We start from the raw sequence: 13,725 nt of genomic DNA, 5'->3' as shown, positions 1-13,725 counted from the left end.
TTTAAATTTACAAATACTGTTCAAAATGATGTTTTTATTGACTTTTGAGACATAAAAGTAATATAAAACAATTAAAATCAATTATTACAAACGGAAGAGAATATAACAAAAATTAGAGTTAAAGTTAATTAGGGTCGACCTGTGGTCGTGATTCAAGATCAAAAAACAGTTTTATCGATTTTTGAAAAAACCTATAACTGCGGAATAAAGTAGTAGATTATTAATTTTTTTGCTACAACTTTTGCACACTTTTCACACAAAACCTCAAATATCGAAATACCCCAGTTCGCGGATAAAACATAAAATAGCAATAAACGATAGAAAATTACGACAAAAAATCGGTGAGTCGGACTCGCGCACCGAGGGCTCCGAGCAAACCTATTTTTTTAATAGGTTGTATCTTACAATTTTATTTAAAGGATTTTTTCTTTATCTGTGCTATAAGTCGTTGCTTTTAACCAAATTTAAAGACTGTGTTCACGGGAAGTACCTTGTAGGTTTTGATTCCCTTGCAAGTAGTTGCGAGTTACAGAATATGCGGCTCTATTTGCTTTTTCTTCAGATTGCGTTGACATAGAATTTGAATTAAATAATAGATTTAAGTTATTATAGACCTGAGTTCTGATGTGAATATCAATTTAATACATGTAGACGTTCATGAGTAAGTAATGAAGGATGTAAAGTTAAGTTATATGTTGATGGATTGTAAGTTTAAAATTATTTAAAAAATAGATTTTAAATTTTTATTTAATTTCATTAAATAATTAGGGTTTTTGCAGTTATTCCTACATCTGTGCCACAAGAGGATACTTTTTACTCAATTTCAAGACTTTGTGTTTACGGGACAGGGTGCTCCCTGCAGGTATTGATTCCTTTGCTAATATCGAAATCCTACGGTCTACGGTCCCTTGATGCTGTGAAAAATTCAAACGTATAAGCCAACGCAATCAAAAGATGCAGCTGTAAATGCTGAAATTTTTCGCAAAATTCGACACTCCCTAGGAAATCAAAGCCTACAGGGTAGTTCCCGAGTACACAGAGTCATGAAATGTAGTACAATGTAACATCTTATAACGAAGACTAGCTTACCGCCCGCGGCTTCGCCCGCTTTGTCTAAAACCTTATAAATTATATACTATTCCTCTTGAATCACTCTATCTTTAAAAAAACCGCATAAAAATTCGTTGCGTAGTTTTAAAGATTTAATCATACAAAGGGACATAGGCACAGAGAAAACGACTTTGTTTACTAATTGCGAAAAACATGAATTTTTACTTAGATTATCTATTATAGAAAAAATATAAAAAAAATTTAAACTTACAACCCTGTTACTCATGAACGCTTACATGTATTAAATTGATACCTATTCATGCCAAAAACTCAAGTCTATGATACCTTTAAGCTATAATAAAATCAAACTTCTATGTCAACGAATCAGATGATACAGCCGTATGCCGAAAAATTTCGCAAATTTCGACATTCGCAAGGGTAACAAAACTCAAAACTTACAGGGTACTTTCCGTAAACTCAGAATCTTGAAATTCGGTACGAAGGAACATCTTATAGTACAGATACAGGAATAATTGCAAAAAATATATATTTTTTAATTAAATATATCTTGAACAATTTTCAAGTTTGTCTGCCTTTTTCTCAGGAACGCGTGGAGGTATCAATCTAAAATTTATACCGAATACTCAAATTCCTTAAAGCTGTGAAAAAGTCAAACTTATAAGCCAACGCAATCAAAAGATACAGCCGTTTATGCTGCAAATTATCGCAAATTTCGACATTATCGGCAAGGGAATCAAAACCTATATTGAACTACTTCCCGTGAACACAGAGTCTTGAAATTTGGTTAAAAGCAATGTCAGGACAGATGGAGGAAAAATTGCTAAAACATACATTTCATGCTTATCAACATTCTCAAGTGTCGCCAGGAATCAAAACCTACAAGGTACTTCCCGTGAACACAGAATCTTGATATTTTGTAGAAAGTTACGTCTTATAACACAAATAAAGGAAAATTTGCAAAAAGCATAAATTTAAAATTTAAAATGTTTGTACGGAACTCTTGGTTCGCGAATCCGACTCGCACTGGACCGTTTTTTTTTAATCTACGTATCAATTAAATTATCAAAATATAGCTTTTCTAATTGACCACGACTACACGACTATGTGACCCCCCCCCTGGCACTAAAGCTGGATCCGCCCTTGTAAAGAAGATATAGCTAAGCTTAAATTTTATTCAATCAAATCAAAAGATATCTATGTCAATTAATTTATCTCGTATAAACTACAGTTAGTTGCACTTGTTTTTTGTTCGCTAGTGGTACACTAATAAATTCAATCTAATCGATACACGATTTATGAGGGCGTTAAAATTGCAAATTGCTCCACTTATTTTACCTTACCTTGTTCCGATTTTGCGTTATTAAATGCTTGCGTGATCTTTTGGTTTATATTTTACTGCTTTCCGTGTTTAGCTAAAATGTATTTTTTCCTATAAAATTTAAGAAAACCTATTTCCTTCCTTCTATTATAACAACACAAACTATTGGAAATTGTTCAGTTTTGAATGAAATTTTTAAAAATGCGATATGATATCTTATTCATTTGTAACTTTTTTAGACAAATTGCTTAATTTTTTTACCGTATTTTAGTCAATTGTCATTTTTATATTACTTATTATCAAATATGTAGATTTTAGATATGTTTCTCAAATAAGCTATTTAATCAGTCTTGGGTTTTACCATTGAGTAAAATCCCATTAGTGAAATTTCTATAAGTAATATGATTAACATACTTTTCCAGTGTTTGCTGTTTATACATAATGCAATTAAAAATAAACAATGTCTTGAACGTTAAGCTTACAGCTTACAGATATCGAATTCTCAAGGTTGGCGAGATTACACACGTTTCAGTAGCATCACAGACTAATAATAATATACTACGTATACAAGTAGCATATAGCAATGCCGTAACTAATAATGTATATATGTATTGGTAGGATTGGGTTACCAATAGCTTCTAATGAGATTATATTTTAATGAGATCGTATTATATTGGTATGAATAATGAAATATATAAGAACGAGGATGTGAAGATGTCAAGGTTGTAAAGCCGAATAACGTTTGGGTTAATAGTTTTGTAAGTAACTCATAATGTTACTTATTTTATCTTGTTGTATAAAATAAATATTAGATAGTTATAACCAGTATTTATGCTTTTCTTAACTGGATAAGAACGATTTTTATGTAATTTTAATGAACCTTGGCTTTTATCATCTTTCGAGGCTGTATGTATTTTTCCGACTTTATTGTTTTTGAAAATGACCTAACTATCTATTTTATTAAAACAAAGAAAACAACTAAATTTTAATTCATAACTGTTTACTAAATCAATGGTAAAAAAAAGTTCTCAAAAACACAAGCCGCGTATAGTTATGTATGGATTAATTAACTAATTAACTGAGTTTCGTAACTAGCAGTTACCAGGATAACATAACAATGGAGATGTATGAACGCGTGGCTGGCAGTGCGGCACGGCCAAGGTTTGTAGTTGCAGGCAGTGACGGATTAAGACTACTAGATGCCCTAAGCAATCCATGCCTGTGGGCCCCCCTATCCGTATGTCAACTAGAATCGGTCTTTAAACCTTTACCGCCTAAAAACATTAGTTTTAAGGTTTTTTGTAAAATAAGATGATGAGATGTAACGTACTTTAGAAGTGGAGTAGGTGCGACAATAATAAAAACCAAAGCATAATTTATTTATTTATTGAAATGCGCCTTGCGGCTTTTCCGAGCATTGAATTCACGCAAGATAGTATTAACGTCTAACGTTTTTAACATATCGGACTCTATGTACAATATCGATAAATTATCGAGCCTTTCTTTTATCATCTTTGTCCTTTTTCATTTTTTAATATTTTTAATTTTGAAAAAGAACGTTCCGCTGAGCAATTTGTAATCTTAAGCGATAAAAATATACGCATAGCCCGGTCAATTTAAACCAAAAAATGAGGGTGAAGTTACATAACGTCCCAACAAGCTGAATTTCTGTGAAGTTGTTCAAAACATAATTATAAACAATGTCTAAAAGTTCCCCATCATTCCCCTGTAAGGAAAAAAAATATTCAAGGTTAAAGTAGCGTTTAGCTACTATTATGTATTCTGTGGTTAAAGGTCATAAAAATGAGTTTTTCGCGATTTTCAGCAAAACGGTAATGTTGTGAACGGTACCGGTAATAGGTAGTTGTTATCGTCATAATATGCACGTTTCCACGCCACCTATGAGGTAGTGTACTTAACGCGTTTTTTTAACGATGTTTTTTTAACAACTTTTATAACTTTTTGAATCGTTAAATATCTCAGAAACGGTGGCTCGTAAGAAAAAAAGTATTAATACATTTTTTATAGATAATTTTATGATCTATAATTTTTGTCTGAGGTACTTTTCTGATAAAACTTACCGTTTTGCTGAAAATCGCGAAAAACTCATTTTTTTTACCTTTGACCTTGAATATTTTTTTTTCCTTACAGGGGAATGATGGGGAACTTTTAGACATTGTTTATAATTATGATTTCAACAACTTCACAGAAATTCAGCCTGTTGGGACATTATACATAATATAACTTCGAATGTTTAAATTGCCCGGACTACGCAGGGCTGTTTCCACATTAGGGAAAGCTGATTCAATCTTATCATCATGTATTATTTTATATACAATGTGCGTGAGTTTGATGTAAACTTGTGCGAGCCGAATCACTGGGTCTGAAACTTATTTTACTTATGACATATGAATGAAACTGTTGAATTTCTGTTATTAATTCGGTGTTAAGGTCTTCTGGATATGTGTTTACTAGATTTGTACTGTGCTGACTGTATTCTGCAGTTTGATTGGGACACATAATTTTATCGGCATCGGGTATTTTATTCAAGAATGAGAAGTTGTCTGCTGTTTCTTTGTATATTTTTACTCAAAAAACACAATTACTCAAAAAACAAAACATTTGATTGAAACAGATTTGCGGAGGCGCCAGGCTTGGGGCCCGCGGGGAGGGAGTGGTTTGTGATTGGCTGATCGCAATTCCGGGGCATTCGAATTGTCGAATGCACTAGCGGGCAGCGAGTGGGCAAACGGGAGTGGGGTTGTGACTCTAGGTCGGACTCTATGTCAACTTAAAACGCGCCAATTTTCAAATTAGTCCTAGAAACTTTTTTTGGTGTGGTTTTTGGTGACGTGAGAGTGAGACGTGATGCCCTAAGGACGGATTTTTTTGTGCTTCTTCTGGTGCCCCCTCAGACGTGATGCCCTAAGCAATTGCTTAATTTGATTAAGGGTTAATCCGTCACTGGTTGCAGGTGGTTATCGTAATGATAATGTCACTTGGTATTATACAATGCCGTGATTAAGCATTGCTGTATGTACGTTGACATTGTGGAATTATGATTTCGGATTAGATTTTTTATGAAAAAAAAAATATGATTGAGGTAACATGTATAGATTTATATTTTATACTGAACAACATAATTTTGATGTATACTAAAATGAAGAAAAAAAAACAAAAAGGGTTTTGCGGGCTCGTCCGGGATTTGAACCCGGGACCTCTCGCACCCTAAGCGAAAATCATACCCCTAGACCAACGAGCCGCTTGACAGGTTGTCGAAATTTTGTTTCTAAAACTACGCATCGTACAGATCACACTGTAATGAAGTAAAACAGTTTCAACTTTAGTTAGTTGAGTTAGTTGGCTCAAATAACACAATACATAATATTTACAATCCTACAATGACAAAGTTTATCACATATAAATTTATAAAGAATAGAAAAAAATTATTTATACATATTTATAAAGCATTTGAATGCCATAAAAACCAAAAAATATAAATTAAAGTTTATCACATTTTTTTCTGATTGATAATATCATATCTGTATTACCTCTATTAATAGTTCTTGCTCTTTTGATAAAATAAATTATAATATCTATTATACATAGTAGGTATCTGAGTATAGTTTGAAAACCTGTATCAAAGTTGATATGAAATATAAAACTTTCATAAAACTTTTAAGGTATAACTTATAAGTTATAGGCTTTCGAATGAGGCATGGCCCGATTCTCCTTACATGACAAATGTTAAATAAAAGCATATTAACATCATCAGTATTGACCGTAAAGTGGAGATAAACACAGCCGGCCTATAAATTAGCGTCAATGACTTGACTGTCCCACATATCAACACTATGCGCCCATAGTTCTTATCTCATTAGTCATACGTGTCATATTGCTCTAGCAAATGTATTGAACCAATTGAAGACGCCTGTAGGCGAGATAAAATGTTAAATAACGAACTGTTGAAGCGGGAAGTCTATGTTTAATATTAATTATAATTACTAGCTTTCCGCCTACGGCTTCGCCCGCGTTTTCAAAGAAAAATCCGCTTAGTTTCCGTTCCCGTGAAATTTACGGGATAAAATCTATCCTATGTTTAAATCCAAGTTACCCTCTGTATGTGTGCTAAATTTCATTGTAATCGGTTCAGTAGTATATGCGTGGAAGAGAAACAAACATACATGCCTGCTTACACAATACACATACATCCACCCTCACAAACATTCCCATTTGGACATAATAATATCTATTAGCCTACTAATAACTACGACGAAGGGAATATTTACGTTAATCGTAGAATAAAAATGCGTGACCAAAGAGTATGGGAAGTCATTGACACTGGCTCTTTGTAAAAACGTTGATTGTTATTCATGGTAATAAGGCGGAAAGCGTATTGTATTTAGTAACAAAGCATCGACATGCTTCAGTATTAAATTGATTTTTAAACTAGAGTACTTGATTGATGTAAAGAAGATATGGTCGAAGTAGTTTTGGAATTGATTTTAATTTAACGATTATTGGTGCAGGGGTTTTGAAAGGAACTTAAAACATATCTTCATTTAGCCAATTTTCTTTCAAGTGAAGACTAATAAACTAACCTGAATATCAAGAATGGCAATGAATGAAAATCAACATCACCAGCCCTCTCCAGGGTTTATAAGATATTAATCTTTTCCGCGCAGACGTCATATTATGTCGTCAACCTTTTGGTTTATTGGACAGATAACTAGACAGATCAATTGAAAATTGAATTTTTCACGCTCGTCTAGACTTTCGAATGTTCGTACTCAGTTATTAGTCGGAGTGTGTCAGTCACGATTCATCGTTCTCCTAACAGTTCTAACACTGAATCTAAAACATTCTGAGAATCCGTTTTTCATATAAAACTGGATATAAATGGAAGAGCGTGCCTCAATTAAAGTTCACGTAGCTGTATTAGAAATGACAGTTAAGATAAAAATCGTTAGAACACCGCTAGATACCGGTTCTCTTAGCCTGTTGAGTGCCTGCTTATAAACGATTTCCACCTGTTGCTATTTATTGTGGATTTTATTGGAGGTGATGATACGCAAAAATAGATTGTATCCGCATAAATGAAAATCGAGGAATTTGGTTCTAGAAGGTTTCGTAAATGTCATAAGAGATTAATAATGTTTGCATAATTGCTTTAGAATAGATTGTTTTGCCTATATCCGTTTTTGAAACATTTCTGGATTCTTAGCATAAAGATAAAGAAAAATACATTGCAAAAGAAAATACATATACTGTAATAGGGATACTCTTTAGTGAGACGATACGTCGTGAAAGTATCTAATTGCTGTAAAAAGTAAGGCTTTAAATGAATTGCTCAGAATAAGACATGATTAGTAACATTAGCCCACTTGGAGATCCGCTCCAGTATAGAGGTTTTAAATGTCGTGGAAAATTCTGTGTATAAAAGAGACTTTGTAAGCACATAGCTCTAGATTTTTCATTGACTGCAAGGAAAGACATTTTTCTTGACATATCCTGCAAGAATGTACCTACTTGTGACTGCCTCCTTACATAAATCGTATAAGTCTACAACCGAGAATCGTCATTTTAATTGTTTTATTTTTACACAATCTTATAGATATTTATTCTTCCAGGCATCGTCTCCGTCACCGATGGCCACATCAACATCGCGAAGATCCAGGATAAGTGGAAGCCGCTGCTAGCGCATTACGCAGGACCAGTCTCTGTTATCGTTGTAGTGGTGCTGTTAATCGCGATACTACCGCTTACTGGGTTAGTAGATTCTATTATAATGTTAGTCATTTTGGCTAGCGTAAACAATGGTAGCTGGTTCCATTTGTGAAAAGATGGGAGATAAAAATAAGGTTCAAATTCGATTCCGACCGTTTTCTAATCTACATATTTTGTTACATTTTTGAATTAACTATGTTATTTTGTTTGCTGATACAAAGAATGAACAAGAGGTGTTATTCAAAATTACGACCACGAAAAGAAATGGTGACTAAATTGTAAAACTGCTATTTTAATCTCTAATGTAATATTCTTTGAAACTGAACCTAATGACCTAATGTTTAGTAATCTAATCAAAATTTCAGGTTGTTTTGGTGCTGCTGTCAATGGTGCAAGTCTGGTCACAGGAGGAGGCCGTTCGATAGAAAATACGATGCGTGTCTCAAAGGAATATTGGCTATCGTGCTCATTGCATTCCTTACGCTATTCCTGTGAGTGTGCTTTATAACAGTATGATGGATTGATGTATCTAGGGCATGTTATTTTATTAATCATATAGCGAAAGATTAGATTGGCTTGGATTGATCAAGCGGAAGTTTATATCGCTGTTATTTATGTTACATATCAAAGGGGTTTTCCACTTTGGGGTTTTTTAATTAGATGTGTTTAAATGAATATTCGAATACATTTTATTCCATGCTCTTTAACTACTCATGTTTTACAATAACCGAGTTTTATTCCTTCTACATTTTTAACAAATTGTACTTGATAATATGTACTCTGTCTGGTACAATTTGCTTAAAAAGCCACTGTTACTGTCCACTAGATTCGGAGTGGTAGGCGCTTTCGCTACAGACTCCCAGATGGACACAGGTGGCTCAAACGTAGTGGACACGGTGCAGGCGAGCGTGCGTGATGCGCAAGAGTTCCTGAACGCGACACAGGCGCACTCACGGCATTTACTAGTCACTAACTACCAAGAGCTCGAGGTGGAGCTGAATGAAATGTTAACAAGTGAGTTAGATGGTTGTAGGAGGTTTAGAGATAACTGGGATGGCTAATATTGTGGAAGTAATGTTTAATCCAGTAATCATATTGGATTTGGCAATTTTTCTCTCTCTGTTGGTAATGTTTCCAAATTATTCCTTCAAATTACACGTGGCACTTCTCATAATTACAAAATATGAAAGATGATAAACTAGTTTCGTAAAATTAGTTTTCTGTCTTCAAATTTCTACGATTTTCCATTTCATACATAAAATCGAGAGTGAAATATTCTATGCCAAATAATCGAGATAATCAATAGTTTCTATGTATTCTAGGTAGCGGTCAAACAGTGCTCCGTGTGCTAGATGACTTTACGAGTGCCACATCGGTTCAGAAGTTGAATGGAATGGTGCAGCAATTAGATAGAGTGCCGGATGACCTGCGGGCGGTGCAGAAATCTACTGCGGCGTTGAGGAGCAAGGCGGAGGATTTGGATTCTGGTAAGAGCTAAAAGAGTACGGTATATCTTAGTGGTCACAAGAATTTGTAAATTTTTTATTTGTTACCTTGAAAATATGGAAAGTGTTTTTTGAAAGTAAAATTAACTGTAGTGTAGGTATCTTTGATCATTTCGAGAATTAAAATGATACAGAAGAAATTTTATATGGGCTTGATTTCCTTCAGAAAACTTCCAAAAGGCTGTCAGGAATGTTTATTTCTATTTTAGAGAACCAGATTTTAGAGATCTGTATCTTATATTATCTCTTCTTTAATCAAGAATGAATTGAATTAAGTTTTACTGAATAAAATTTGACAAAACTCTTTTTTCAGGTTTGCGTCAGGTTAAAGCCTTCTTGTACAAAACCCTGTCGGATTGTCACGAAAAGGAGTGCGTAAAGTTACAAGAAAAACACAAGATTGGACAATTGGGAACAGAAATTCAGTACAATTTGGTAAGATCAAGTTTAAGATGTATCAATGTTCAAATTGTTGTTCTATTTCCTGAGTGTTTACTGGAGAATACTACAAAGTTCAACAGATAAAACTTTAACTGTGACATTAAGTACTAAGTTGAGAGCTTCATTTATTTAAATGTTTTATTATTCTCAAACTAATGGTTAAATACTTCTACTTGATGTCTCAATTACTAATATGTTATTTTCATTGCACGCTATCATTATGGAATAGATGCTTGACAAATATTTCCCTACGGTAAGTTTATTAATTTCAACAATAATTACTTAATCACACGTTTTCAGATGTACCAGAGCTCATATTGATCTCGCAATTGTCTACCCTCCAACCGATCCATTAATTAAAACCTAATGTTTCACATTCATCTTTAATTTATTAATATCTCTAGATTCCCGACGTATCCGAGCTCCTCTCAAACGTGACACAACTACTCGAGAGTAACATCAAAGACGACGTCGCCGCGGGCCTCGAAGTGTTCAACGGTATCAAGAAGACCGTCGACCAGCACATACCGCGCGTGCAGGAAGCTATCACTGAGACTGGTTAGTGTGTTTATTTTCGTTTGATGATGATGTTAGTGATGATGATGTTGTTGATGTAGGTGATAATGATGACGTTAGTGATGATGTTGGTGGTGATGATGATGATGGTGATGATTATGATGTTGGTGATTATGATGTTGGTGGTGATGATGATGATGATGATAAAATAAATATATTTTTCTCCTGCAGGTCGCAAACTCGCATCAGTAGCTGACGATATAACGTACAAGGCGGGCAACCTGAGCGAGCAGCTGGGCCGCTCGAAGTCCCAAACTGAACGTCTGCGGCGCGGCTACTCGCGCGTCGGCCCCTACCGCCGGTACGCGAGCGGGGCCGCCGCCGCGCTGCTGCTGCTGGTGCGTAGGCGAGCGTGCCGGCAAATACAAATAACATTGAGATAATATTACTACGTATGGAGGAGACAACAAGAACAAAATCTGTGCGCGGCGCGCGGCCGCGGCGGCGCGGGGCGCATTTTTTTGCTCTAACTAAGTTTTAAAAATTATTATCTAGTTAGGTACTTACCGATGAAAAGTTATTCCTTTGCACTTTTCCGTATTATTTGTATTATTTGTGCAATATCGTAACACACACGAAGGCATATTTGATGCGTTTCACTTTAAAACAAATAAAAAATGAGCGTGCAGTTAAGCCATATGGCTTATGGTGAGCGGAACATAAGTGATGTAGGCGGCCGTGTCGTCTCCATATGTATATCTCAATGACAAATAACGACCCTAACTGCTAAGCAACAAAGTGCAATTCAGCTTGCATATAAGCGATTAGGACCAAATGAGATATTCGTCAAAATTTGTAACTCTGTTGCGTTCCGGAACGGAGGGACTAAGACTAACTAAGCTAGCGCAGCTTTGTGCTAAAAATATGAAAAAAAAAGAAAAAATTATCCATCTAGTACAAAGGTCCCTTCCGCTGGAAGGAAGGGGAATAAAGCGAAATTAAAAAAAGTACCTGAAACCGGCGCCTAATCACGTATTTTATCCAACAGATAGTGCTAGTGATGTCGTGGGGCCTGCTGTGCGGTGTGTGCGGCAAGCGGCCCGATGTGTATGGAGCTAGTGATTGCTGCAATAAGGGCACTGGAGCGTCTTGTTTGCTGTGGTGAGTACCTACAAACCTATAGGTACCCACTTATCGGACTTAATCTCAACAAATAAACATATTATGTATTTTTAAAATGTTCTAAACATGAGAAAATTAATTATGTATTTAGGACAAAGAAATATTCATTTCAGATTTGATTACGCATTTTTGGAATAAAATTGTATGACGAACTAGCTATGCATATAGCTCCTCGACAATCTAGTTTGTGAATTGTGTAATATGTAACAGCTTTTTTAATAAAACTGCAGAACTTAATTCGTGTGTGTGTGTTTTTTTAAACAGTGGAATTGCGCTAACTCTGTTCGTGGGAGGTGTTATTGCATTGATGATTCTCATCTACTTCGTAGTGGGCGTGGCCGCGCAGAGATTTGTCTGCGATCCGCTTACGTGAGTATATTAAACTATAATTAATTAAGGACAAGCGAATTTGGATCTTAAGTCTTGTAATGAAAGTACAAATTGACTTTGAACTGAATTTTCTACCTAGTGATAAAGTTATTTGATTTTAATTCCAAATTATTTTTAAGTGTTAAGTGCTAATTATAAATTTGATATTTTTGACGTGACAACGTCTTATAATTCGATAAAGCCGGCTGCACGCACGAAAAAACATGACTCATGCGGCGTTACCTCGCTGTGACTCATCTGAGGCGTTCCAGTAAGGCTTGAAGTGCGAGCGAGAGCGCGGAACGAGCGACAAAGAAGCACAATCGGACGTTGTCACGTTCAACTATCGTCAGTAAACAGACAACCAATTTTTTTTTAATTTTATATACGGTTCGCCTCATATTTAATATTATTTAATAGTTAGAACACATCAAGATAATGCCTGTTTTAAAGTATGCTGTTATTTCAGTGAACCACGTGAAAACCGCGCATTTGAAGATATAGAGAAATTCGTAGACCTCGAGTACATGATGTTCAACGAGCGACAGGATCCGAGCTTCAACATGACCTCTATTTTAGTTGATTGCCACCAGAATAAGACAGTTTACGAGGTAATTGTTTTAGATGATTGATTAGATGCGATTCATTATTAAAAATTATGTCATTTTGGTACCTATAGAATGGTTTGTGAGATTTATTTTCAATATTAATTCAGTTTAAAACATCAAAGTGTAATCAACCTTTATTGGGATTTATGGAAAGTTATATATTATACTAGCTTACCGTCCGCGGCTTCGCCCGCTTTCTCTAAAACGATTTGAGATTTAAACTATCCTATCTCTCAAGTTGGATCGAACTGCACATGGTATGCGAATTTTATTATAGTCGTTTAAGTGGTTTAGGAGTCCATTGAGGACAAACATTGTGACACGAGATTTATATATATTATAAGATTTGAAGAAATTTTAATTTGTAAATAGGAATATTTCATAAAATTGGAAAAGTTTTGAATCGACAACACGACGGTTCTATGAGTCAATATATTGATATTTTAGACGTTCTATATAATACGTCAGTATTGACAATCTATACTAATATTATAAAGCTGAAGAGATTGTTTGTTTGTTTGAACGCGCTAATCTCGGGAACTACTGGTCCGATTTGATCCGACTGAAAATTCTTTCGGTGTTAGATAGCCCATTTATCGAGGAAGGTTATAGGCTATATATCATCACGCTACGGCTAACTGGAGTGGAGCTACGGGGGTGAAACCGCGCGGAGCAGCTAGTAAATAATATGTACATTCCCAGGTGTTCCACCTGCACCGAGTCCACGATCTAGAAGCGGTTAAAAAGGAAGTGGAAGGGCAGTTAAGTCGCCGCGTGTCTTCGCTTCGAACGGACTACCCTCCACGTGGTCGGCCATTGCGCATACTGAAACCGGCAGCAAGGGAGAAGTTAGATAAGTTAGCTGAAACTGGCCTGTCGGACTTCAACTTTGATAAGATTCTGGAAGCGGTGAGCAATCTTGTCCTAAACTTTTTAGTTTTAGCCGCTTCCCTGCCACTGGTATTTCTGACTATAATTCTGATAAGAT

The 13,725-nt window shown here is 35.3% G+C and overlaps 1 protein-coding gene and 1 non-coding gene across 3 annotated transcripts in view; one reads left to right on the top strand and one right to left on the bottom strand.

The window, feature by feature from the left end:
- Nucleotides 1-13,725, top strand: part of LOC123695583 (prominin-like protein) — a 68,242-nt gene that overhangs the window by 45,810 nt on the left and 8,707 nt on the right. For both annotated transcript variants that reach the window (XM_045641480.1, XM_045641479.1), the window contains exons 2-13: nucleotides 8,020-8,158; nucleotides 8,482-8,607; nucleotides 8,943-9,130; nucleotides 9,439-9,603; nucleotides 9,935-10,056; nucleotides 10,292-10,315; nucleotides 10,467-10,620; nucleotides 10,810-10,976; nucleotides 11,627-11,739; nucleotides 12,025-12,129; nucleotides 12,599-12,740; nucleotides 13,440-13,646. In XM_045641480.1, the coding sequence (XP_045497436.1) occupies nucleotides 8,020-8,158; nucleotides 8,482-8,607; nucleotides 8,943-9,130; nucleotides 9,439-9,603; nucleotides 9,935-10,056; nucleotides 10,292-10,315; nucleotides 10,467-10,620; nucleotides 10,810-10,976; nucleotides 11,627-11,739; nucleotides 12,025-12,129; nucleotides 12,599-12,740; nucleotides 13,440-13,646 (1,652 nt within the window). The remainder of the gene's footprint in view (nucleotides 1-8,019; nucleotides 8,159-8,481; nucleotides 8,608-8,942; nucleotides 9,131-9,438; nucleotides 9,604-9,934; nucleotides 10,057-10,291; nucleotides 10,316-10,466; nucleotides 10,621-10,809; nucleotides 10,977-11,626; nucleotides 11,740-12,024; nucleotides 12,130-12,598; nucleotides 12,741-13,439; nucleotides 13,647-13,725) is intronic.
- Nucleotides 5,580-5,651, bottom strand: Trnap-agg. The gene has a single exon. It is a non-coding gene; the product is annotated as a tRNA-Pro (tRNA).

This window comes from Colias croceus, chromosome 11 (genome assembly GCF_905220415.1).
Source record: "Colias croceus chromosome 11, ilColCroc2.1".
Classification (NCBI taxonomy): domain Eukaryota; kingdom Metazoa; phylum Arthropoda; class Insecta; order Lepidoptera; family Pieridae; genus Colias; species Colias croceus.
The sequence above is the reverse complement of the archived record's forward strand: the minus strand, read 5'-3'. Positions and strand labels throughout refer to the sequence as shown.